Raw genomic sequence first — 27987 nt, 5'->3', positions numbered from 1 at the left:
ATTAAAAATCTTTTTTTTTCTTTCTACTGGTAAAGTGTTTGCTTTAGCTTTCAGTGTGTGGTTCAGTAGGTTGTGTATTAGAACTACAGTATGCTTTTTAAATGTTTGTTAGTCAAACAAAAGACCGCATTCCTTTCCAAGACATTCCAGCCAGAAACCACGTGACCATGAAACCCGACGCGGATTTACTTTTGTTCTCCTGAGATTGTTTTGCCGGGAGAGGTCGCCTGAAAACACAGGCATTTTGGAAGAGCTCTTTTAGACTAGAAAACGAACTCCTCCTAGCTTAGTTATGGAACAAACTCAGAGCGTGACACAAAAGTATGTGTTTTGTCGATGGAAAGCTGTGCTGTGAACGGCGTGTAGTTGTTTTGGTGGAATCCGGAGTTCTAGTGTTTTGTGTCCGACCACCACTGAGGTGAGCGTTCAGTATTCAGCATTCAGTATGTGTTCAGAATGTAAAACTACGTGTGTGTATCATTTATTTATTTTTTTCTGAAAGCACAGTAATAAGAAATGAGTTAAATGTTATGTTTTTCTTTCGACTAAAACAAGCCTGGGTTTAGGATGAGTACAAAAGATTGTGTGGACTGTGTGAGACAAGACAGCAGTCCTTGTGCTATCACTAATATTAGATTATATTAGTTTACACATGTTTATTGCACTAATTTACCAACTGGTGTTTTGTATATTTAGTCTTTTAAGGGTCGAACCAGGCACCTGTTGTTGCACTAAAGCTGTCCAAAACCCTCCCTGATCATTTGGCCAATTGGTGAAATGCTGTGACACAAAGAAGCAGTGTGAAACACTTGTGTAACTAACTGAACACGTTCCTGTGATTAAAGCCTTCCTGTTTCACTTATTAATCCAAGATTGTTCATTTGTAAACAAGCCGATTGCCTTGTTGAGCGTCACACATTAGTGTGTTGTTTGTTTTAATATTTGCTTAGTTGTCTTATCTGGATACAACTATCCATGATGATGAATTAGAGGAAAACCTTCCTTTGTCACTGATCTGGATCATGATGTAAACATTGAAAAGTTACCACTAGTTTATCCTGCTATAAACTGAGCACTTTGGAAACCCTACTTTTATAAATCTGATGAAAAACAGGGAGTCTGGGTGGAGTTAACACAGGTTATGCAGAATAAGATCCATGTTTTTTTTTTTTTTTTTTTACGTTATTCTCTATTCACTGGACTGAACACATTCTTTAAAAAGTGCTGCTTAAAAACTACTTTGTTTTTTTGTCACAGAAATGGGCCTTAATTTCCTTTTAAACCATGATGTTTTAATGTAACACAGTACGTACCTTTCTGAGTAAAAGATACTGAATGCAAACTAAGAACAAAGGTACATAAGATGCAACCTAAGGTTATTATTCCAGCAACAAAGACTGGTACACTTAATACCCTTTATTGCATCAGCCTTATTAGTTGTGTCATGGACTAGTTATTAGACATGTATTACAGAACTATTAGACATCTGGACTGACGCATCGATTAAAACGAATCAAGGCAACAATTATATAAAAAATAATATAATTTTTTATTATTATTAAAAAGTTACTATCAGGATGGTCAAGTTGCCCTCACAGTCTTTTATTCACTGTTAGTGTTTCAAAAACAGTGATAACACCTGGTAAGTTAATGTTTTTCACCAAACCATTTAATATTTAATGCAGATGGTTGACAAAAGTGCAAGTATTCAGGTTTGAGTAACTGGAAATGTCACAATTTTTTACGTTTCTAAATTGCTTAAAGTGATGACAGCATGTGAAGGTGTTAATTCCAGGCAACTAAAACTGGACATTCACAAGTATATTGTACAAAAAAATATCAGTTTTTATGATGTGTTCTATGTGAATTGAGGTGGTTGTGTAATGTTAATTATGTTGGCTTTGTAGAAGCCAACATTCTGTTTTCCTATTTCAGCTTAGACAAAAATTTATAAAATTTAATGCGGCCTCGGGCTTTCGTTCCACATGCACCAAATGCGGATATGTTGTAGACACTGGTCTGAAGTTTGTTGCTCTTACTTTTCTAAGCGATCCGAGTACTGGTACTTCCGGTACCGGGTCTCAAATTGGCCTTTTTTCCCATAGACACCCATTATAAATTTGGAGGTTTATAACTCGGCAAGCTTTCGAACTATCTTCACCAAACTCGGCCAGGTCCTTTAGGGTGATACTCTGAACAAAGTTTTAAATTGGTGTACCGACTGGCCTTTCGGTTGTCCCACAGCCCCGCCCCTAAAATATGTAAAATCAAAAAACTTTTTACAACATGGTCATGTGACATATCAAAACACTCAGAACTTCCTCACGTGTATTCTGATGACGTCACGTGACGTCACGATGTCACGTGAAAATGAAAAATTAGCACAACATGGATTTGTGACATCAAAATACTCAGCCCAATGTGGGGAACTTCCTCAAGAGTATTTGGATGACGTCACATGCTCGTCTACTTGCTTCCAAAAGTAACACTGACCCTTATGTCCACTCGCCTCCAAAAAGCACCGGCCTTTGGAAATACATGCATCATCAAAGCCAACTTCAAAGTTTGTCGCGACGAACTTTACAAATCTAGTTACAAGTGTGATGTTTCTTCATGTTCCTTCAAATGGAACTACACGATCACAATCGGCAGATTAAACAGCCGTAAAACAGAATACTGCGATAGTTTTGGAAATCAGGACATTTTTCTATGAAAAAAAATACAAAAAACTTTTAACATCCCACTGTTTTTGTTTTACTTATTTATTTATTTTTAGATTACAGTCTGCATTGTCCTTCTCTTTACTTTGGAATTGAAAGCATATTTGTCATAGTACAAAGATCTCTTTTATGTGTATTTATATTTGTAAGGAAGTAGAATGTGGTGCCTTAATACAATTAGGTAGGCTCAAGTAAGATGTGGTTTATTTTGGTGTGTAAAAATATAAAATGAATACTGTTGGACTCTTGTATTTTAGAAAGAACATTTCCTGTTGCTACCAATTGTTTTGCTTTACTTGCTGTAGTTCTTGTGAGCATGTTAATGGTACTGGGGCAGTAATCAGTAAATACAGTGCAGAAAATGCCTAAAAGTCAATAACCAGCATCTGGAACTTAACATGCATGATCCTGGGGCTTAGAATACCTGCTGTGTGCTGTGTGTGGCATTTTGAAGTAAGCTTTAATGTGGAGTGAAGGTTTTTACAATTCATGTTCCAATTATTTGTAGTGACTTGAAACAAATCTGCCCTGATACAGGTGGGATCAGTTCCCATGCCAGATCTTTGATCAGGAACATAGTCCATATGCAGCTAAAATAAGAATGGTACCTGGCTGTTTGCAATGTATTATAGGCTAGTGTATAATTACACCACTACATGTGAATTGTTTCCTGACTTTGGTTGTGAATTGCTGAAGCTATGTCTGGGAAATGGTGGATGGGTGTAGCTGCCCACATCCTGTGGAGTATTTGCCTTTGCTATACACCTCCTCACTTATTCCCATTCTCACTGCCAGTAGGTGTTCAAGAGTCTGATGCTACCATTAGAGGCCATAGAGATTTCACATGAAATCTGTGCCTAATTCCTCCTGTGGAAACTCATCTGACGTTCCCTAACCATAAGTATGCTGTATGTAGTTGCATCTATTTAAAGAATTGTATTCTTTTTGTTTGTCTGTTAGTGTAATTTCCTCTTTTTACACACAGGGATCAGAAAGTGAAACCCACAGTATTGTACATTATAAAGGAAGTTCCAGGTTTCATATACGTTCTTTGTGGGCTAGCTGCAGTTTTTACAAGACATACATTTCTTGCAATGTCTGCCACTTCCTGTTTAGGATAGTGATGGAATCTCATTTTTAGCTGCTCCAGAAAGCCAACCCCCTGCTGTCTCTGCTGACCACATCTCAAGTTCATTATATGGTGCGACTGTTGGATAGAAGGCTGTTTCTCAGCAGGATCCTAAGTAGAGAACGAACACAGTGAGAGACTTCATTAGCCAAAATCTGTGCCTAATAACCACTTTCCTCTTCCACTGCACCACACCTACATTATTCACCTGAAGGCCTGGCCAGAATAAGAATACAGTTACAGAAGAATTTACTTCCTCATCGTGCCTTCTGCTTTGTGTGTTTCTCTCCAACTATTACATGCAAGCTTGTCCAGGCCTGCAGTGGGTTCCTGTGAATATTAACTCCCTTATGTCATGAGCTGAATGAATGATGTTTCTTAAACGTCAAAGAGCAAGAAAACCCAAGCGTAGGAGAACTGACATTGTTTGCAGGACTAGGCATTTAACACTGGGTTAATGGTTAATGGTGTACAGATGGTTTTGTTTAGGAAGTTCTGAGGATTGTGAAGTATAATTTAATGGAAATCATCAGGTTAATGTGACAGCAGTCTTAGTAGGTTTATTCTTTTATGCCTTTTACACAAAAAAATACTTCAAAAATGGATCAGTAATTTCGGAGACAAAAAGAACTCACCACCAGGTGTATACACATTTCTTCACTTTAGGTATTTAGTTTTAGTGCTCAGCACACACTGCCCACTCCTTCTTAATGCTATCTAGATAAAGACAGAAAGTGTTTCATTTCTTTTTTCTTTTGATGATGGAGCATAAAGCAGAAACAGAACAGTCCTACATCAAATTGGCTGAGAATTGTGCAGTTTAGTGTGTGTGTGTGTGTGTGTGTGTGTGTGTATAAGTAAAGTAGATTAGTTAGTAGTTAAATTTAGTTTTCTGTTCATGAACTTCCTCTTGCAAAAAAATGTAATCACATGCTTGTTATAGTCTGAGCACCAAGTACATCTGAAACCTTTAAAAAATATTTGCAGAAAGAAGGCTTAATTCACTCAAATGTTTTATCTATAAATGTCTACACTAAGATTTTCCCCAGAACAAAGTAAATATGTTTTTTCTAATTTATTTATAACTAAACTTTCTGCAAAGATCACAAGTAGATAATGAGTCAGTTTAACAAACGTCTCCTCAAAGACATCTGTAGGCTGTGAACAAAGCTAAAAAAACAGACCCAGTTGTCATGGACATATTATTTATTTAGCTATTTTAATTCTCCCATGTTAAATATAAATATATCTTTTGAACTTTTGGGGTAATCAGATTTTGAAATGCTATAATTTGATTGTGATTGACACATGTGCAAAAGGACAGCATACGTCAGTTCTGGAAACGCTGTAAGTTTCATTATTGTCTATGGTCAAAATTCTGCTATATGCAGGGTTTTTCCAGACCTTTTTCCAGACGTGTACAGATATTTCACTGAAGCATTGCATTAATACCCAGAAAATGAATTTCATGAATTGACCATGGTTTGCTTAGTGTGTGCATCCTTGGTACATCTCTGATCCAAATTTAAAGACAAGTGCAGTTTTGGGAGAAAAGAAAATAATTACTAGCAGCTTTCTTGTTGATTTGTGTTTCTAAAGAAGTAAAGCCAGACAGACAGTAGTTGTAGCTCTTCTGATTTCATCAAGAGGGTGTTTTTTCCATTATTCAAGCCAGGAAATCTGATTCTTACCTCATTGCTGTTAAAAGCAAGTTCACAACAGATTTACTGATAGTGCCATCTTTTATTTTGCTTGGCATATTCACTTGAAGCTAATCATCTATCAACCTCGGAAACAGCGGAGAATACACCTATTTATTTTTGCTTGCTCTCACAAACATGCGTGCCATCAGTGAGAAATATTTTCTCTGGCTTTTTGCATACCAGTCCAATCAGGTTTGTATTTCCTTCCAGCCCTCAGCAACCCATTTAGCAGAGTTATAACAAATAATGACAAACAGGGATCTTTTTCTAAATGGAGTCGTTTTGGCCCAAATGTGTCATTCTTCAGAAAAACTGCACCTGCAAAAACATGCACACAAGGGTACACCCACACAAATGTGCTTTTCATGATATATGAGGAATTAAGAAGGGCTCATGTTTCTATATGTTTTCGATATGTTTATTAAAAACATGTCCTTTAATTGTCTGCTTTCCCAATTTCCGCTGAAAATCTAGCTGGTGCTGCCAGGGCAACTGCCATGGCCCTCTGTGATGCCTCTGCACCTGGCGTGTGTGTGTGTGTGTGTGTGTGTGTGTGTGTGTGTGTGTGTGTGTGTGTGTGTGTGTGTGTGTGTGTGTGCGTGTGTGTGTTGGAAGAGTGTTTCTGAAGACAGAGCTACTCTGTGATTTGAAGCTCAGATGTGTCTTTGTGTTTCTGAACAGAGCCTTCCTTTGGCGTGCACACAAACCCAGACACTCTTACACGTTCACATGGCATGCAGTCTTTATTCTATTGTTCACGTAGAGTAACATGGCCCACAGGCACATGGCTGGCTGACTGGCAGTTTTCTTTACTGACAATAATGTTACTTATAAAATCTTTAATCTGATTGGTCAGAAGGTGTTGAGTGATTTTCTATAACAGTACAGTACTAACTGAAGTCCTGGCTAAAATTAGATTTACAGGTCCATTCTATTACTTTAATGTATTTCACAGGATAATCTCTTCACAGAGCCTTAAGGCTAATATTAACCAAATAAGCAAAAGAAAACAAAGACATAAACTCATTGATATGGTGAAGCTTTTTGTAAGATATTTATTTAATGTTTTTGGAAGGAGTGTGGACAGTTTATAACAGGCAGAAAATATTCTGATATATGTTGCACTGTGTGGTTTCTCTGTAGTATAAAAAGGTGTTTTTTTTAATTATTGTTTTATTAACTGGAAGAAAGAGGAAAGAAAGAGAGACTGGGATGGGCTGACTGTTTATAACTGCCATGAAGTCATTGATAATAGGAACTAAGACTTTTTAACTATATTACAACTACAAGCAGTTACAAGTAGAATGTGTCATTCAATAATAAGTTAAAAATTGTCATCACTGACATGCTGCTGTGATGTAAGAGGAGTAAAACAATAACGATGTATCTACTTTCTTTGTATATTACCTATTCTTTGACATTATTTATAAGCGTAATATGTTATGTCCAATGTCTTGCGTTTTACAGTTTATGTTTTCTCATTTCTTGACTCCCAGTGTGTTTCTGGTCCCTAATAACCCAAATAATGACTTTCTGCATGTTTATTCTGCCTGGCAGTTAAGAGGCCTTCCTGTTTACCCAACACTGAGGGAGGGGTGTGTGTGTGTGTGTGTGTGTGTGTGTGTGTGTGTGTGTGTGTGTGTGTGTGTGCGTGTGTGTGTGCGTGCGTGTGTGTGTGCGTGTGTGTGTGTGTGTGTGTGCGTGTGTGTGTGCGCGTGTGTGTGTGTGCGTGCGTGTGTGTGTGTGTGTTTGTGTGTATATGTGTGTGTTTGTGTGTATATGTGTGTGTTTGTGTATAAACAACAACCCAGAATAAACAAAGACTTTCCTCTCCTGGGTTGATTCCATTTTAGTTTATTATACATGTGTAATGTTTTACAAAAGAGGTTCAGACCTGTGTAATAAGAAAGAGTTTAAGGTCATTAGGGTCATTGCTTTTTAGAAAATGCCACTAGGACAGGCTTTCCCCCTTCGTGCTACAGTCATTTCCTGATGCATGGCCACAATATTGAAAAGCGAGCCTCAGTTTTTTCTGGCTTTAATAGAATGAATAAGACAACAGGCAGCGTGGTTGCGTCTTTGACTGACTGCAGCTTCATACTAGATAATCAACTGTAGCTTGGAAGAGAAACCATGCGAAGGATTTAAGAGGGAAAGATGTGATCATTTGCAGAAAGTAAACAAGGGAGAAGGACTAAAAGATTGTATAAATGATTTGTCAAGAAAACTCTGGGGTTTTTTAGAGCTGACAGTTACATCAAAAGTGAACCGAGTCTTACAAAGAGAACATGACTTTTTATACAGTGTGGGGACCAAAACAACCCCAGTCACTCAACTCAAATAACAGTGTACTACCCCAAGAAAAAGACACAGGGCGATTAAAGGAGTACAGAAAAACAAGACTGTTCTGTTTCATTTGTTGAAAATCGCTGTTGTAAGAATTATAGGGGTGGTGTGACTCGTGCTAGAGGAACACAGGAGGTTGTTTTGCATATGTTGTACACAGCTGTGCTGGATCAAAGTCTTCTGAGCATCAGGATTTTAGGCATCTGGAAGTTGGAGAGTGAAGCTCATTCATCATTAACAAAGCCCATAAAAATCAGCATTTGGAATTTAGGTTGTTCAAAATAGTTGTAGAATCTTAGACTCCTATTTCTGAGTCATTTGTCATGATGCTGGACTAAAAATATCAAGAGAGAGTCTTCATAGATTCTTGATAGATTTAAATCACAGGAGAGCAGAAAAAGTCATTTCAGTACAAACAGCGGCGTATATATACCTTAATTTAGATGTCTAGACATTTTTCTTCATGATGTCATGTCTGTACTGCTCTTTGCCAGGTTGCCAACTGGTGTAATAAAAGCTGTACATTCATAGGCTTATTTCAGTGTCATTAGAATCAACAGGTTTTGAGCACTTCTGTATTTACCCATCCTCACCACTTCAGTTTATTCAAATGGTATGACCTATTTCTTCTAACCATCCCCCAGGCTTACGTTCTCAACCGCTGTCTATTTTCAGCTTATTAAAAAGCACAACACAAGAGTCCAAAAGATTTCTTTTTATCCACAGAACACAAACTGCCCGTGGCAGATGATTCACAATGCATCACAACACACAGCAGCTTTGAGGCACTATTTACAGGAAGTGGTGGAATGTAGGTGTGTATGTTTGGGGAAAGGGAGACATTAGCATGCATTCCATGCAGCAGACATTAAAGATGAAAGACAAGATGCCTCTGCAGAAGTCATTTTTTTCTCAGGAGTATGAGAGCACAGACGTTTGTTAGAGCTCCATCTGATCTTCAGATCTCTGACCTGCCCCCCTGGAAGGAGTTGGAATTTCCTCAGATAAACGGTGTGTTTATGCTCCACAGAGCCCTGGCAGCAGCACACGTCAGATCGGGCAGAACGCCAACATGGCCACAGACGCATCGGTGAAGCCCTGCCAGATGGACCGCAGTGGAAGCTTCTTTAAGGTACCGGTATCTAGTGTATTTTACATAATTTTTCATGCTTTTGGATGCTTTAGTTAAAGTAGTTAACTAAGTTCTTCTGCTAATTAAATTAACAGAATCCACAAAGAACAATGCTGTTTGTAGTTTGGCTTGAAGCAGTCTGTTTAGTCTGCTGTTCGTGTTCTGCCTCCCCCCTGAGGCTAAAGCCATAGAGAATATTCTAACTCTGAGATCCAGACCCTGCTGTGTCAGCTTTTATTCCATTAAACATATGTATACATATCCCAACTGGTCATTAATACATTTTGTTGAAAAATATGTTGAGAATGTTTGGATTTAAACCCTGCTTATGCCATTATTCCCATGTGTCTTTGTTGAAAAGCTCCATTGCACTCCATTCCACAGCTGTCTGATTTTAGAGCTGGACAGAAATACACACTACTCACAGTTCACTTAGATTTTGGTGTAAACCTCTGGAATGTTATTTTACCCACCTAAAGTACTTGAGTCTCAAATGTACTGTACTTTTCAGTAACTCTAGCGTATGGTTCTCTTCTTCTTTGAATATTTCAAGGCCACATTTACTGAAGCCTTCGGTTCATGCTTCTTTTATTCTGAACCAAACCAGTGATGTAATCAGTGTTTGATGAAGGACGTTTTACTCACTGACTTAAGTCTCTGGCTTTGTTTCATTTAAGAGTTGTGCTGCAGCCAAAGTCTTGAATAAATCATCCACGTACACTTATGAAGATTTTCTCTGATCATAGTGGATTTTTGTTAGGATTATGGACATGAATGAACAACAGATTTTATTACCTCTTGTTTCCCAATGCAATTTAACAAAAGATAAGAGTTGCTGTTACCGTGTTCAGTAGCAGGTGTTTTTATAATTTTTTTTTACTTTTTCTTCTTTTTATGGAGCATTTAGTTTGTTCTGTTTAGACTTTCTTAAGCGTCAGCTCAAAGTTAACAACATGTCAAGGAATATGTAGTTTCCTAGGGTCTGGGCTGCTATTTTGGATGCCCACAGAGTGCATGACTAAATCATGGAGCTCATTACAGAGAAATTTACTGAGTGCTATTTAGAAGAGTGTTTTGACCTTTTGAAAAGGCAGTAGTGCCAGTCTTCGGGTTGCCAGCCTCACAGGCATCATACTTTCCTTCTAAATCTCCTTAGAGCAGGCAAAAATATATACCGAATGTTTTTTTCCCTTGTTAATCTTTGTTAAATTCAAAATCCTGGACCAATGGACCCTGCCTAGCAGCTTTCCCATGGATGTTTTATTCATTTAATATTTTGGAGACTTCTTCACATCCCATGTCCTGTCTTTTTCATTATATAAAGTCTGTTTATTAGATTACTTGTAAATGATACTATTCTCTTTGACTGACATTAGCCCTGAGGAATGTGCTGCATTTAATCTTAAATCTGTCATTGAGAGTTTATCAGTTTCCTCTAAATAGGCTTTACTTCTCAGCTTCCATTTCCCATGTATAAATTACCTAATATTACCAGTAACCCTGATCTTGGATCACAAACCTGATGTGTAAATTCTGGCCTTGAAATGTTTCTGCCATATAGTGTGTGTGTCTGTTGCTCAATAACATTTTAATTTAATAAAGGTTGTTTAATAGTTTTTCAATGAGATAAATGGATTTTGGAGAGCACTCTTGTTGAGAGAACTCATTCTCTTTTTTTTGTAGTTAGGATCTTTATACACAACTGTATAGAGGCTATGTGGGTTAGTTTTTTTTGGCTGTCAGTGCACAAGAGAATGGGGTGTAATTGTGGTTTGCTGACTAGGGTTGTGAGGTAAGACAAATATCTACAGAGTCTAATTGAAATTTGCTGGCTGAGAAAAACTAAAATGCAAGGGAAAGTGCTTTTATGTTCCACAGATTTAACAAATTACTTAAATGTTCAGTTTTAAAATATTTGGAAGTTCAAATGTAAGACAGTGTTTTCATAGTCTGGACTCTGAAACTTTCCGACTTGGCTCTAAAGAGAGTTATGAAATGCTGCCCCCTGTTGGTACAGAACAGAAGTGTCCTTCTGTCCAAAATATTACAAAGCCATTCCTAATTGTTCCACTATGAAATCTTTTTTTGTTAAGTGCTTAAAAAACGATTTTTTTCTATTACAATATGAGTACAAGAAAGTACGACATAAACGTAAACAATTGTTTAATATGCCTAAATTCCTGTCCAGAATTCGCCATGCCTGGCTTCAGACAGATCAGTTCGATTAGATCAGCTGCTATAACTGAGATGGAGCAATGATAGAAGAAATAATCACACTGCAGAGAGCAAGGATGCACTGAATGCTAATTTTTTTTTTTAAAAAAGTACTCCCCAGTCCTCTTATGAGCAGAACAGAAAATTACTGATTAGTCTTTATTGTTAACTCTATCTGGGGACCTTCATAGCTGGAGCAGGAACAGAAATATATTCTCCTCTGCTCAGAATGAGCAAAAATAAGAAATAATACATTGTTCCATATCCATGTTGACCAGAAAGTTCGAAGAGTTTTTTAAAAAAAAAGCCTAAATTCACGATTATTAATACTACATTGGCAAGTCTGTTGCTAAAAAACACAGCCTTTACATGTTTTTACTTTGTTCTTTGTATAGCTGCGCTCAAAATCAATGAAATGATCAAATGTCTAGTTTTCCACAACACTTTCATTATAGTCTTAAGCAAACTTTCATTTCTCCTAAAAGGAATTATTATTAATCCAAGTCACTGATTTGGTGGCATGACTTACACTTACCTTAATAGAACTAAATGTTTGCATTAGGGCTCTCAACGTTTACATGTTAACGCATGCGATTAATAAAAATTCTTATTGCGTTAAAATAATTTAATGCAAATAGCAAAAATAAACAAAAATTACTAAAACACGCAAAGATGCGTCATTAACATAATTTGCATCACGCAGATGATATTGGACATCTGAAATGTATCACTCATAGCATCTACAATGGCGCAAGCATCAGTAACTCAGGAAATCAGGAAATTTCTCTTTTAGAAGAAAATTGGATGGCACTCTGGATAAACACAAAGTTGTGTGCATACACTGTAACGGAGAACTGGCCTACCTTCCAAGCTCATCGAGTTTAAAATATAATTTAAATGCAAAACACATTGCAGGTTCTACTAGCAAACTGACCCACACTGGATCAGTGTATACGGCATGTGAGTAGACAAACATCAGGGTTATGTCTTAGCACCTGGTTAAATGCCGACTAGAAAAATAAGCTTCTGTGTGTTCTATTGTAGTTTGGCAAGCAGGAAATTTAAATTGCATTGAGATTAAAACTCTTCTGATGGTTCGCATTCCAGGATATAGGATTTTTGTGAAATGTTGTCAAAAATAAACATGTTAAACAAAATAAATAGGGTATGTTTAATTTCACTATAAGTGTGTGAATAATCACAGTTAATCACACAAAAAGAGTATGATTAATTACATTAATTAAAAAATGTAATGTATTGACAGCCCTAGTTTGTATATATTCCGGATATTCAGTCGTCTGTAGTGTGGTTTTTGAATTCTTCTTTAGGTTCTGTTTTCTTTGAATCTGGGCTCAGTGTGAATAAAAGAGAAGTAGCTCTGGATGGGGTTCAGAGGAGCAGTGACTCATGTCTGAGTCTGCAAAAATAATTCTGTTGCATGCACGCACAAGTGCTCGAGAGCATGTTACAGGTCTTTAACACTGCTGTGTTTGTGTCTCTCTGTAGCTGATAGACACATTTTCCACTGAGATCTTAGAGCTGAAGCAGGAGATGGTTCAAACAGCTAGAGAGCCAGACACAAAGCTCTTACAAGGGTGAGTCCTCTCGCTCTAATTTTCTAAATCTTTCTCACTCTCTTTCTTTTCTTCTCTAATGTTCTTTCACTTTGTCTCACTCTCTTACACTCTTACTCCCTTGACTTCTCATATATACTTATATGTGTGACCTAACAAGAGGCTGTGACTTTACTATTCTCATTAACTGAGATTTGTGAGAAAGGTTTCTTTTAAAAAAAACAACAACAAACAAATAGAGCCAAAAGAGTAGCTTTTAATTACTGCAGTTAAGGTTAGTATGAATAGTATGAGTTATCTGCCAGTGGATGGTACTCACAAAGATAAAGATAGAAAGATAGATAGATGTGTGTGTGTGTGTGGGGGGGGTGTTATATGAGGGTTATTATTGTGTTTAAATGTTCATATATAAGCTATTTCCTTTGTGTTTTTATCTAAATGTGTTTGTGATTTTGTTTTCATTGTGTAATGCTATGTAATTGTTGTCCACTTGGGGGTGCATTTTCCTCTTAGCTCCTCATAGGTAGCATAGTTGGTTACACAATACTTTATTGAATATGTTCGATTTGCAGTGAAACATTTGATCCTTTGCAGATCATGATATATATTCTGACATAGATTTTGTAAAAAAAAATCTACTAATATATTCATAATATCTTTCGCCTGGTTTAGATGCTAATTCTCTTTTATAATATTGACTCTGCAACTAGATAGACTTAGTGTCTGGAGGCAGAACAACAACAGAGCTTTGATATGCTGATTCATGAGGCTGGTCTGAGCAGTTTCCAGTCATGCTATTCAATCACATCTGCACTCCACATTTATATGTTTGTCTGTTGTAGATAATCTATTATTAACAAGTGATTAAACTGAATAGAGAAAACATAAAAATATGCAGCAGTGATTTTTCCATTGACAGACATTTGTATGAATTTTATTGTCTCTGCAGACTGGAGGGGGAGGTGAGTGGTCTGTTCCTGCAGTCACCAATCTGCGCAGGTGCAGCAGGGGTCCGGGACTCAGGCTATGACTCTCTACGCCGACGCATGAGTGTGCTGGACAGAATAACACACACACACCCAGTCTGGCTTTTACTGACACTAAGTGATGAAGAAGCAAAACGCATCCTGCAGCCTCAGCGACCAGGGGTAAGTGTGTGTATATATATATACATTTATGGAGTATATTTATAATTTATTTCTGTTTAGTCTCATTAGTATTGCTTAATGTGCTTTCTGTTGTGAAACTATGCATCCTTATTAACATCTTCATGGCATTTTTTTGTTATCATTATAATAATTTTCACTTTATATATTATAATGTTGAATATTATATTTGAATATTATAATGTTCATCTAAAGTTCCTATTTATGATTATGTTAGCAGCAAGTCTGTGGGATTGCATGTTCCTACTGGTTCTATATCTGTGTTAGTACTATCTAATTATAAGGACATAAAGTCAGACATAAGCACATTGATGTAAGATGTTCTTTATTTGTAAGTTTTAGCTTACTCTTGAGTTAGCTTTGCTGGTACAAGAAGCCTCATGAAGTTTTGTCATGTCTCATTGCTAACCTGTTGGAATATTATTGGACTAGCATGACTACTGGCATATTACACTTGGACTAATGAACTCCAAGCTGTTTGAGTTACTGGCTGTTGAGTTACTAGATATTTGGTTAAAAATGGCTTTTATGAGCTGAAACGTAATAAGTGGCCTGCCAGATTTGAGTTCAGATTTGAGTTTTAAATAGCATAGTGAACAATTTGCTGATGACTGCTGATTATGCTCTCAGAGCCAAAGCGAAGCTCATGACATTGCATTGCGCAACCTGACCTGAGTGACATTTCAAATCTTAATCACACATACAATACCACTGCACAATGTTGAACATTAGTGTGTAATGTTTGTCTTCTGTCTCATGTCCTGGTTCTCTGTGTATGTGATATTTATAGATATTTCTGGTGAGAAGGTCCTCTAAACTCCAAAAAAAGGTGATTTCCCTGCGTATGGACACAGACAGTTCTCCGGTCACTGTGAGGGACTTCCCTGTCACAGAGAGCCAGTACAGTGAGTTCCACACCATACCAAAGAACTATGAACATCTCCTTTCTTATTTTCACTTCCTTCTGCCTACCACTGTCTGCCGACTGGTTTTACCTGTCTATTTTGGCTTTTTATTATCCACTGTTTTCCTCTGAATATTACAGACTCTGTGTGTGAGGTAGATTTAGTTATGTAGCTTAGAGCTCTCACAGTGTGTGCTCTCAGTGTTTTATAGATTCCTGGTTGTTTTTTTTTTTCCCAGTTTTTAAACTAATCTGTTTTCCAGCAGCGTTACTGGCGGGTATTTGTCTGGAATGCAGTTACAGTCTTTTAGCCTTTAATGTTAAGATTTTTTTTTATAAACCTGTATTATTGTACATTTATTGTATTAATAATCTGACTGGTCACATTCTGCTAACAACTTCATTCCAAAGCTGTTAAGGCATTCATAAGGCATTCTCACAAGATATTTAAAATAAGATTAACATTTGGCTTGGTCATTGCTAAAACCAATCATTTTACATCTTCTGGTGTGAAAATTTCAGTCTGTTCTTTGACAATTGGTACTTTTTATTAAAGCTGAACAACAGGGATAATGACATTTCCACAATAAGTTGCTGCCAGTTAGCTCATCTGTTTTGCATTAAACCCAAATGTGGTTCCTTCCCTCAACTTGTCCCATATTCCTCTAGCAATGGGAGGTACTTATGCATACGTGGACTTTCCCAGAAGAGCGAACACAAACCTTTCCTGCTCCACTGTCCATTACTACAGTCACTGGTGTTAAATTCTTATGTTGTATGTATGTATGCATTTCAGCCTTCTCCTTGGAAGGGTCAGGGATCAGCTTCGCCGATCTCTTTCGACTGGTGGCTTTTTGCTGTATAAGCAGGTAAGAATATCTACAAAACTAAACAATGGACACAAAAAGCCTTGCTTGCATATTCTATGACATTGAGTGAACAGTATAAATTGCAGTGTTTTATGGAAACACATTTTTAGGCACATACACACCTTGTAACTATTGTGTTTAAGTTTCCTTTATGTTAAGTTTAAGTTTTGTTTATTCACAATAAAAATAACAGGAACTTAGTTGCCTAAACCTATGTATCGTGTTACAAAATTATATCAGATCCACAGTCCTCTGATCCAAATTTTCCTCAAATCTGACTGAAGCCTTTGTGTCAATCTGTGTCAATCTGCTTTCTACTGTGAACTCTTTAACCTGGTGAGCGGCTGCTGCTTTTGTCTGTTTTTTTTTTCCGTTTTCGTTGTTTTTTTCTTCTGATTGCCCAAACCAAAAAAAATGATTGTTAGACTAAACCCATTTGCTGTCTAATCTCGTCCAGGCTGTGCCAGCTTTGTGAAACTACAAATCGAAAAGAATGTACTTAAATAAATTAATGAATATGCTTCCTTGTTTAATGCTGAATTGTTTGTGTTATCCTGCTTTGCAAGTTTATTGTACCATGCAACCCTTATTATACCCTGTGGTGCATTTCTGCATGGTTTCCCTGCCTTGCAAAGCCTGTCTCTTTGTCAGTGTCACACAGTAGACAAACACAAGCCTCTGTATGTCATCCTTTTCACATGCTAAGATTCACAGCCAGAGCCCCAAATCTCTGTCTCTCTTTATTTTTCCCTTAAGAGCAGAGCTTCCATAAAGTTTTACATACTTTCAAGGTCCTATTACTACACTTTAGCCCTTATTGCCTCTTGATTGTGCGTCTTTTCTGTAGGGATGTTCTCCCATTTACACTGAAGCTTCCTGAGGTGATCTCTGCTGCAAAAACTACTTCTGACCTTGAAGAAGTAGCCAAGTTAGGAATAGGTAAGCAGCCTTTATCTTTAACCTTCACTTCTTATTTTATGCCTTCCTATGAAGCCTTGTGGCCCATTCAAAAGGGTATAGTGCTGTGACTATGATTGCATTGTAAATAAACTGAAAAGACCTCATTTATGCATAAACCCAGCTGATAAACCTCAGAAGAGTTTGTCTGTGGGGGCTGAATCTGGCTTGGTCATAATTACAATGAGCTGTTTGTAAGTGGCTAAGGACTGGTGCTGGTTGAGCACTTTATTGCTTTGAGGCAGCTCAGTTAACTTATGAATTTTACAATTATTTCCTAATAACTATCATCTGATCATCACTCATCAGCCTACGGGCTGTACGTGATAGATTTTATAGAATCAAATTTTGTTATATAACAAGCAAAATATGTTTATACGCTTATATTTACTCAAATTTCATATTCCTTTCAGGTACATAATCCAAGTTATTTATGAAAACAGCATCAGGTTAAAACAGCAAATGTTTCTCATGTGGGTGACACAATTATGATGACATCACTTACTGGAAGTTGTCTAAGAGAAGTTTGTTCCCTATGTCTGTGGGCTGTCACAAAGTATTCAAAGAAAAACATAACAGGATGTAATTGTACACTTCACTTGATGTATACCTTGTAACTTGTTTCTGTAACTCTGGTGGTTTAATAAAGACTTTTGTGCAAAAGAAAGAGATCCTATTACCACCAAAAAAAAGTATCAGGAAAGAGAAGGCATATTGTTTAGTAGATAAAGGAAGACTCTTGGTACTTGATACTGAAAATAGAAGCTTTGAAGTGCCATTTTAAGACACACTGTGTGCATGTGCAGATAGTGTAGAGTAATAAAGTACTGTAGTATGCAAACCGGTACCGGAAATTTTTATTCTCGGCTCACTGCCAAAATGGGCCCCACCTACAGGCCGTGGTGAAATTTAGACTTTAGGTGGTGACGGTCAGGCTTCAGCTGGCTTGCTATTCCGAGTAGAAAATTTCAGAGGGAACTGAGGACACAGAAAAACATAGAGGAAAAAAGTAAAGTGATAAAGACAGGAAACACATATAGTGGAAGATAAATAACTGAATTTATGACAGTTTTATTAATTGGCATCAAGAATGAGAGGAATAAAGACTAGAAGAAATACAGTCTGATTGCATGTGAGATACAACCACACCTAGGCGTTTCACTTATAAGGAACTGGTAAATGATCCAACCTGTTTCACCTATAGCTTTAGAGCATTAAGTGGAAATTTAGTTCCCAGTAAAGTGGAAGTGGTTTCCATACTCCGTATTATCATCTAGAGTGAGTGGAATTCATTTGAAGGGGTGGGCTTTAGAATGAGCGTGTGAGTGAAGGAAAAGTGGGACGAGGGAGCAACAGCGTTTGTGCTCCTCCCACCAACTCTTCAGCAACATGACTCATACCATTCAGTATGTGTGTGAGCCGCACTCCTGTTTCCACACGCTGAATTGGAGCTATGAGATATAGATGTTTTTAATCCTGCCCTCTGAAGGAAGCACAGGCAAGAAGAGTTTTACTTAATTCCTGTAAGTGTTGGTTTTGGTCCTTATATTGTTATGCCTAACATGTTTTCGTCTCTGTTAATTACTGCTTTTTCTTTGGTCAGTCTGCTGGTTCGGCTTTTCCTGTTTGCACTGTGGGATAGTTGTGTTTGTTTAGGAGAAGCATGTGTGTTGATTGTTGCCTGTTCATTTGTTTTTACTCAATTTTGACTTAATAGTAATTTCAGATATAATGATTATTATCAAGAAATTAAATTTATGAGTTACTTTATGAGTAAATGAGAAGGACAACTTTTTTTATCTTTTATTTTATCTTTTTTGTTGTTGTTCATAACCTTTGTTTTACAAGACATGACGTGGCTTTTGGCTCTCTACATTTCCTATAGGATTCTGGGACTCTAACTTGTGTCAAAACAAGACGAGCTCTGCGACTGATGGATCGGCTGTCCAGCAGAGAGTGAAGCAGGCAGGGAAGAGGATATCCCTTGGAGACGATCTGCCACCTGTTCCACGTACTCGATCCCCGTCCCAGCTAGAGTGCAGTCAGTCAAACGGGGCACTGTGCTTCATTAACCCCCTCTTCCTACAGACACACCGCTCTGAACCTGCTTCCACGGAAACTGTCATCTCAGCAGCATCAGGACTACACTGTGCACTTTCACCCAGCAGCAGCTCCTCTACTCAGGGCAAAAGCCAATCAAGGCCTCAAAGCATCATTCTCCGAAACATCAGCAGAGAACACAACAGCAGTGTAAATAAAGATAAACGTTTGTCCCGCTCCCCTCCACCACGACCACCCCCACCGCGCACCATCCCACGTAGACCAGACATTCCAGTCAAGCAGAAGAGCATGCCTGAGACTGGTGTTAGCTGGATCAAAATACCCCAGGAGAAAACTGGCCTCCTGGGGCGCCTGAGTTCCTCGATTAGCTCTCTCTCACTCTCATCCTCACCCCCCAAGAAGATCAGCTCACCCATCCCTGTGCCCTCATGCCGTGGAAAAAGAGCCCCCAGCATTCCTGATGCAGAGGGTCAGCTCTGTCACCTGGCACTGGAGGACCAGATCATTGAGAAGGCAGTGTCTCAGAGCCTGGCCAAGCAGGCATTAAGGAACGCAGGCACAGACAGCAGAAACCCTGCAGAGGAGGGTAGCCCTGTAGGGCGAGAGAGACTCAGTGACATTAGCATCTCCACCTCCTCTTCTGACTCTCTGGACTACACTCATGGCTTCACACTGCCAGCAGCAGCCAGCCCCTCTCGAGCTGACAGTAGTTTGGAGGAGGAGGAAGAAGAAGAGGAGGAAGATGATGGCGTTGGTGTTGAGAGTGATCTGGAGTTAAGCATGGAGCCACCCTTCAAGCCCAAGAAGCATCACAGCGCTGGTACGTTTGTGCTGCAGCGGGCACTCAAAGGACATCTGCGTAAGGTCAGCGGCGTCTTTAACTCGCTCATGACACCTGAGAAAAGAGCAGTCAAAAGGATTGTAGAACAGTCCCAGAACAAACGCACCTACTTCGGCTGCCTGGTGCAGGACTACATGAGTTTCATGCAGGAGAATTGCAGCTGCCATGAATCAGGCCTTGAGCTGCTGCAGACTGTCCGTCAGTTTATGACTCAAATGAAATCCTACCTGCTGCAGAGCTCCGAGCTCAACCCACCCATTGAGTCTCTCATTCCAGAGGACCAAATTGGTAAGGGCACTTTATATCTACTCCAACATTTCCCTAACTGTTATATCAAACTTTTACTGTTGATCTGTCAGCTACCTGTCTTGTGGGCAAAACTGTATTCATCTGCTAGTAATATACTCTGACATTACCGGTATCTATGCTAAGTCAACATTTTGTTTTCTTTTTGATCTTGACTTGGGTTTCTCCCTGCAAAGATATCAGGCTGTTATTGTTAAATGCAGTCAGCATTCTTAAAGATGTCTAAACCTTTGCTAGCCATGTGTTTTCTCATACACCGGAAGGATCATGATTTGATCAAATTGTTTGGGCAAAGTTAATCTAGTTCTTGGATAAAGATGACTAGACAAAGTTCTAAAATGTTTAAATGCCATAATGAGTTAATAAAACAGAACTCATTGAATCAGTGATTATTTCCCTCTAGTGTTAACAGACAATGATCATTTGCAGAATAGATGATGATGAGGCTTATATTTCAATTGTTACAAGGTTTTACTTCAGCCTATGAGGCAGCGGCTGATGTGGATGTTAATTCATTAAAAATTGGCAGTGATGTTTTTTCACCTTATAAGTATAGAACCTTTCGGTGGAATTGGAAGGTGCAAATGCAGTTTTCTCATTTTTACTTTTCTAACAGTCAAACTAGAAAACGAAATCCGATAGTTTTCAAGATTATATCTCATAGAAAATGTGAAAAAATATCAATGAGAGGAGTTTTTGGTTCTTCCATAATATTCTTTAGCTCTTTTTTCCTGAGACTTTAAAAATCACTACCTGCACTGTACTCTATGCAGTACAGTGAGTGACTGAATCTCATTGTTCATTGAGTGACTGAATCCAATATCACTAACTGTCACATAGTGCTACTAAGTCATTTACAAGTCCTGATACGAACACATGCACCTGCTGGGAAGCGTTCACCTGTACGGAATGTCTGGTTTCGTATGACGCATCTTCCATTAAATGTGTGTGCTCATAATGCAGGTCCCAACATAACTGCATGTGTTCTGTTTGTATAGTAGGGTTCAGTAAATGAAGTGTGTTGCAACAGTCTGACAGTATATTCCTGTGAAAGCAGACTTTTCTTTTCATTTGTCTATTGTTTTTTTCTGTATAAAAAAATGTATCTGTTCATCAGGTCATTATCAGTGTTGTGTAAGAGGTAGGCCAGGGGTAGGGATATAGTCCATAATATTCATTTTTTCTTGTTTTCTGTTCTAACTTGTTTTGAGTTCCACTGGAACACTGTGTAATCCAGTTCCGTTTCTCTCAGCACATAAACAGCCAGCTCTGTGCTTCGATAAATGTGTTTCAGTCCAGATGTTTTGCTCAAAAACTCTCAGGCCAAGTGGGCCAGTGTCTCCTGCCCCTTCACTGTGCTCTCCACCAATCTCTGCTAGCGCTTTTGAGGCAGCCCCTCTCACTTGTTGGACTGTGACCTATTAGTAAGTGGGTAGGTGGATGTAAGTTGAGAATGTAGTAAAACGAGACAACAGGACATTTGTTTTCTGTTTAAGGACTTTGTACTCATTACAATGTTATTCAGTACATCACATCATAAACAATGCATGTATGTAGTCAAGGATTTTTCATGTGCACTAGTGCACATGAAAACAACCTAGGCTTCACATATTAAACAGAACTCGTGTCAAGTGGCTAACTAGTCAAGCTGTCTCTTCTCCAAGGTCTATTTTAAGTTGGGAGAGATAAAGTGTTCTTATCTGTTTACTTAGCTCACTTCTTTTTGATAGTACGTAACAACTATCTTGCTCTTAAGATGCCGCAGGAAACCCTGTATCCTGTTTAGCTGACAATGTTTTGAGGACTTTCCAAAATGTAGAACCTAGAATAGAAACTGAAGTACGTGGATCTTTTTGGAACCAATTGAAGGTGTATCTCAAGGAACTGTAGATTCACACAAACATCAGGGGGATTTTTTACAGTGTGTTGGATAATGACGCAACTTGTGGCCATATTTTACTATGTCGGCCTGTTTTGTTGGCTGTGTTTTTGTGTGGGAGGCATCAGTGGATTCACTTCTCTTCTCTCTAAGCCTGTGTCTTGTTTTTCTGCTCTGGACTGTGGAGCTTGCTTGAAGGGGTGGGGGTTGTTGTTGCGGTTAAAGTTTGCATGCAGGAGAAGATGGCCTCCCAGACTTGGGCTGGCCTTGACTGATTACTTCTCCTAGTCTGCGTTCTTATACTGTCAGATCTGTAACTGTACTTGCATAACAAGACTGTTCTCTGAAAGCAAAATTAGTATCTAAATTACAGTTTTTATTTCTGTAGGAATAATGAAATTTATTCCTACAGAATATAATGAAATCTTGCATTTTCAAGATGATAAAAAAATCTGGCCACCTTGACTTATTACTTGTAAACGTTAAAAACGAACTGAATGAAAATGTCCTTAGGCACATGTGTTGTTTTTAAGTTGTGTTAAGAGCTTGTTGAATTCCTGTTCTGTGAGGTATATGGAGCAAATTGAACACATATGGAGTGGCACTATTATTTGCTGCTCCAAGCTTTTGGCTTCATGAGTACCCACCGTTTATAGTATGTAAAAAGTATGTATATGGAGCTGTATGTTTCTATCTGTTTCTATTCCCCTCAGAACTAACAAACAGTGCATTTCACTGTGTATGCTTCAGGCACAGACAACAGGGAAGTGCACACGCACTTTCATAGCTCTGTAAAATGTCAGGTTACAGTTAGGAGTGTTCAGTGCAAGCCTATCAACTAAAGATGTTTAACATTACATGAATAACGAATAATGAATACATTTTAGAAATGTCAGAGACTTGATTTAAATTCATTAAAATGAATGCTGTGATGTCTTAGGAGACTGTGTATGCCTTCTGTTTATTATCATATTTGTCTAATCATCATTGCAACTAGAGCATCTGTTGAATGCATACATTTTAATTCATTTAAAATTATGTTTATTATAAAAGAGGTGGAGTGTGTGTGTGCGTGTGTGTGTGCGTGTGTGTGTGTGCGTGTGTGTGTGTGTGTGTGTGTGTGTGTGTGTGTTCATTTTCCTTACTGGATTTCTCAGCTACTTAATACACTTGGGTTAATCCACAACTTAATCCATTGTTTTTCTTTTCATGTCTTAAAGGTTATTTGTACAAGTAAGGAATTAAAACAGATTACTGCACCTTTAATTAAAGCTCTTGTTTTTTATTAAATGTTTTAAATGAGAGTTTTTTAATGGCCCAGCAATGCGTACTGTAGCAAACATGCATGAAATACATTTGAGTAACCTAATATACATTCCATATCAATTAATGTCAATGTATTAATATGTCTTTCCTTATATTAGAAAGTAATTGGCATCACAGACATGACATCATTCTGATTCTCTTTAGAGGAGAAAGAGAGAGATGAAACATCACATGTCTGAAATCTGACCAAGAAACCTTTACTTCCCTAGTGAATAAGCGAATACTTAAGCTGACTGCAGCACATTTTGCTTCACAGTCAGCATTCCTGGTCACCTGAGTAGGCAGTTACACATTAAATTCTGCTACTAGAGCTTTGTGGTTAAATTTCCAGTGCGTTATTACAACCTTTTGTAATATAGTCATGAGCTTTGAAAGCGCTTTGCACAATCAGAAAGCGTTTACTGGAGTTGTCTTAATGCATGGCTAAACCTTTCTGTGAAATGTTTTGGAGAATAAACTGTGGAAAACTGTGAATGTATTCCCCTTTCCTGAAAAGGGAAATATAATATTAGCTCTGTGGGAGGTCTCAGTCTTTATATATTTACAACCACATCTATTTCTGTTTGCAACACTTCTAAATACAGCTAAAGTCATATCGATATAGTGGAGGGTTGGGGGGACCTTTAATTTCCATTATTGTGCATGCATATCATTTATAATATGTGATCATTCTACTGACTTATAATACTCTTTTCATGTGTGTGGGAGAATGCGTGAAACATCCTCTTGTTTAACTCTACATAGCTGCAGCAGGTTATTTTCATTAACAATTGGCACATGTGTGTACTGACCATTTCTGACCAACTCCTTCATACCCCCTCAGATCAGGTTCTTGAGAAGGCCATGCACAAGTGCATCCTGAAGCCTCTGAAGCCTGTGGTGGAAGCAGCTCTACATGGCTTCCAGGTGAGGAGTGGAGTCTGGCAGCAGCTGAAGGAGAACCTGGCTCTGGCCAAAACCAAGCAGCCACAAGAGATGGGTGTAGATGGAGCCATCCCACCAGACCATGTGGCCATAGAGAAGATTCGTCATAAGTTCCACAATATGAGCAAGATGTACTCGCCTGAGAAAAAAGTGTCACTGCTGCTCCGTGTCTGCAAGCTCATTTACACCATCATGGAAGATAATTCTGGTAAGAAATAGTATAAAAGGACTACAACCCTGTTTTTATTTAGAAGTAGTTTTATCATAGTTTTAATATGGTGTGTGGTTTTAGGGCGAATGTATGGTGCGGATGACTTCTTACCCATGTTGACGTATGTGTTGGCTCAATGTGACATGCCTGAGCTGGACACAGAGATTCAGTACATGATGGAGCTACTGGATCCCTCTCTGCTGCATGGAGAAGGTACCTCACTCATTCACTGTTGATTCATAAGCAAGACTCCACATCCAAAAAGCACTGTTTAGACATTGTACTGTAGCTAAACTGAACTATTCAGAAATGTTAACAATAGAATTGTCCCTCCTTTGTAGGTGGATACTACTTGACTAGTGCATATGGAGCCATGTCTCTCATTAAAAACTTCCAGGAAGAGCAGGCTGCGCGGGTGCTGAGTTCAGAAACACGCAACACACTACACCAGTGGCACCGCAGACGCACAGCTCAGCGCAGCACACCATCACTGGACGACTTTCAGGTGACAAATTTACCACATACTATCCATGACTCATGTCCTAATTGTAGGCCAGGGTCAAATTTTATTGTTTGTGTTTGGGAGCGATTTGTTTTTATGAAGAGCACTTACTGACTCACTTCCCAGAAAATGCATTTACTGTAAATGCAAAAAAAGAAGCTTTGAATTTATGGGATGTTTGACAAACTAAAGGTGGTCAATGCATCAAAAGTATCATGTCACTATCCTAAATCAATGATTTACCATAGAATTCCCAGCAGAAATGCCACTTAAATGAAACACATCTGCAAACTTATGTGACCTTGCATTAAAGGTATGGAAGTGAGGCAGCTAAAATGATTTAATTACAGTTACAGTTCACTCAGACTTTTACTCTTTTACTATTATATTCATATTTATGCGATTTGGCAGACACCCAGTTTATCTCATACAACTGAGCAACTTGGCAGTTTGGTGGTTCTGGGATTCAAACTCACACCCTTCCAATGTATTGTACTTAGCTGTATGTCACATCGCTTTATTATAATAGTAGTAAAAATTGACAAATGACGATAAATTATGCCACAATATGTCACAATGTTTTTTATAAGATTTAAAATGTTTTTAGTTTTTACTCTGAACACAGATTATTAGATAAAATAATAATTGGATCAAATTTTGTACTGTTTTGAATCTTTTTTAGCTATCTTATAACTTTTCCTCCCTGTCAGTGTTAAATAATCCATTTCTGTTGACATTAAATGAAAGAATTAACACATTGTTTAATGTAACACTACTGTAATTCCATTATGATGCATACTATATCGTATCGAGTATTGTGATATTTTCCAAAATCTAACCAAATCTGATTATGTATATATGTTTTTTGCCATAAATAATATCAACAAAATGTATTTTTATATATTGTAATTTATTAGGATTTGGTTACAAATCAGTTATTTGTCTTGTTATTTGGAAACCTAATGTATTTTTTATGTGTGTGTGTGTAGAACTACCTAAGAGTTGCACTCCAGGAACCAGACAGCGGTTGTACAGCTAAAACTCTGCAGGTGCGACCGTACGCCACCACAGAGGAGGTGTGTCAGTTATGTGCTGAAAAGTTCAAGGTGCATGACCCTGAAGATCATGCCCTGTTCCTGCTGACAGAGGAGAGCACACAGCAGCTAGCTCCAGACACACACCCACAGAAGATCAAAGCAGAGCTGCACAGTCGCCCACAGATTCAGCCGTTTTACTTCGTCTACCGCCGAATACAGAACCTCAACCTCACTGCTTCAGCAGATGAAATCAATGGGACATTGGTGTCTGTCTGAGACTGAAGCCTGTGTGCCATGCATTTCCTCTATTACCTAATTATTGCACGTTTTTCTTCATGGCACCACAGAGTCAACTGTGTTGTTTTGGAAATGTTTGCATCTGAAGGAAACGGAAAATGATTCTGGGCCCTGAGGAAAGAAGGAAGGAAGGATGTGTCTGACAGATGCTGCATTTTCAGCTCTTCTTTGGCTTTTTTAATCTTTTGGGAACTGGAACGTGAGCATCACATTTGAGGAAGCTACTGTTGTGTTGTATACAATAAAAAAATGGCCTTAGTCAAGAGTGGTGGGAAGGTTCAGTACGAACATGCATTTTTTTTTGTAATGGAGCGAGGCCCGATTAAAAGCTGTTTAAATTTGTTCTGTACTGAGGATTTTCTATAGTGCTTAAATATAATGCAGTGTTCTACATGACTGCTCTTTTTTAAAGGGCAAAATGTACTGGATATGTTTGAAATAGCCTGTTAATGCTCACATGGTGGCTGGCTTCAGGAAGCTAGCTCATAGTCTGTCATGCCATGTAATTTGAGCACCTCCTTTGCCAAGGACATGGAGGAATAGATATCTATATCCGACTTTACACTTTGAATTTTTTTATACTGAAGAAACTGTTAACATTTTTAAAACTGTTTTATGCAGTTGCTGGTAAACTGCTTTCTTATATATATATATGAAAAATTTTTAGTATATTGCATGCATTTGTTGATTATGAATATCAACTAAGAACCAGGCACTGTTGCCAGTGATGTTTTATTATGCGTATTGGTATTAATAAAATTATATGCATCAGCGCTGGTAGTCAATCAGTCAGTAGTCCACAAATATGTTGTTTATATGCTCCCATCCATGTTAATTTATAAAACATTTTTGCAATGAGCATATATAAATAAAACCTTGAATCCACATTGTCAAGAATCTGTACTACTGACAAGCTAAATGCTTGTGTGTGAATAATTCTGAGCTGCATATCAGTAGTTTGTGGTCTTTGCTGGCAAGTTTCTGAAAGTGTACAGTGTTACAGGAAGGTTGATTGAACATAAGCAGGTTACAGGAGTAGAATGTAATGTTCAGCAGAGAAATCAGGAAGGATTAGCTAGAAGGAAATAAAAGAAAGAAATTTCATTCATTGAAAGAACATCTCAAGCAGTGGAGTTTATACAATTTACTGTAAATTCTGATCAGGAAATAACTATCATTTTTTATGTCATAAGTATATGCCTAACTACAAAGATTGAGATTTACCAAGTGTGTGACTTCCTGCTAAAGTGCTGTGCATTTTTATGTTTGGACATCAATGTTAAAAATGTTAAAGACTGATAAGCAGGCTGACTGGAAAAATGAGATCAGATCAGTGCAATGCGCTAAAACCCTTGTAGCATTGACAGAAACACATCATGGCTGTCAGGAAAAACACAAGCCATGACATTAAATTTCCTTTTTTTTTTTTTTTTAGTTTGAATATGTCATGTAAATGTGATTTCTAACTACATATTGTAAGGTTGATAAGTATATATTTATATGTTATCTGTGCAGGGATTATCACAGATTTTTATTTTATTTTTTTTTCGGGGGGAATAAAAATTCTTAATTCAAATGTGTTATATTGCAAATATTTCACTACTAGCACTCCCATAAGTGTAAGTTCTGTATATGGCATTTATTCATAAATAATACTATTTTGCACACAATAAAACAAGAATATATACATTTCTGTTCAGCTTTTTTTTATTCAGTAATTTATATATTATTTTTCTTGTTCAAGGTCAAAGTGAATCCAGAACCTATTCTGGAATCACTGGCTGCAAGGACAGTCAGGGCAACAGAAACACATATTTGGACCCTTTTTCACACAGGGCAATTTAACACAACTGAGTGCTCTGCGCCTGTGTTATGCCTCAACATGCATA

General features: G+C 37.9%; 1 protein-coding gene across 1 annotated transcript; it reads left to right on the top strand.

The window, feature by feature from the left end:
- The first annotated feature begins 198 nt into the window (after positions 1-198).
- On the top strand, positions 199-27787 carry rin2a (Ras and Rab interactor 2a). Its single transcript, XM_060872615.1, has 12 exons — positions 199-418; positions 8929-9030; positions 12751-12839; positions 13768-13966; positions 14775-14889; positions 15685-15757; positions 16605-16696; positions 18600-19904; positions 23951-24259; positions 24344-24475; positions 24604-24767; positions 25754-27787. Exons 2-12 carry the CDS (start codon positions 8971-8973, stop codon positions 26075-26077), a joined length of 2862 nt encoding a protein of 953 aa, XP_060728598.1. The 5' UTR covers positions 199-418; positions 8929-8970; the 3' UTR covers positions 26078-27787.
- Positions 27788-27987: the final 200 nt, after the last annotated feature.

This window comes from Tachysurus vachellii, chromosome 6, assembly GCF_030014155.1.
Source record: "Tachysurus vachellii isolate PV-2020 chromosome 6, HZAU_Pvac_v1, whole genome shotgun sequence".
NCBI classification, from domain to species: domain Eukaryota; kingdom Metazoa; phylum Chordata; class Actinopteri; order Siluriformes; family Bagridae; genus Tachysurus; species Tachysurus vachellii.
The sequence above is the reverse complement of the archived record's forward strand: the minus strand, read 5'-3'. Positions and strand labels throughout refer to the sequence as shown.

What these genes read in the sequence shown, in the direction of transcription:
- rin2a (XM_060872615.1), top strand. Translation starts at nt 8,971, where the DNA reads ATGGCCACAGACGCATCGGTGAAGCCCTGCCAGATGGACCGCAGTGGA. An exon ending in TGCAGCCTCAGCGACCAGGG is followed by an intron (nt 13,967 to 14,774) that starts GTAAGTGTGTGT and finishes TGATATTTATAG; the next exon opens with ATATTTCTGGTGAGAAGGTC. An exon ending in TGTCACAGAGAGCCAGTACA is followed by an intron (nt 14,890 to 15,684) that starts GTGAGTTCCACA and finishes TATGCATTTCAG; the next exon opens with CCTTCTCCTTGGAAGGGTCA.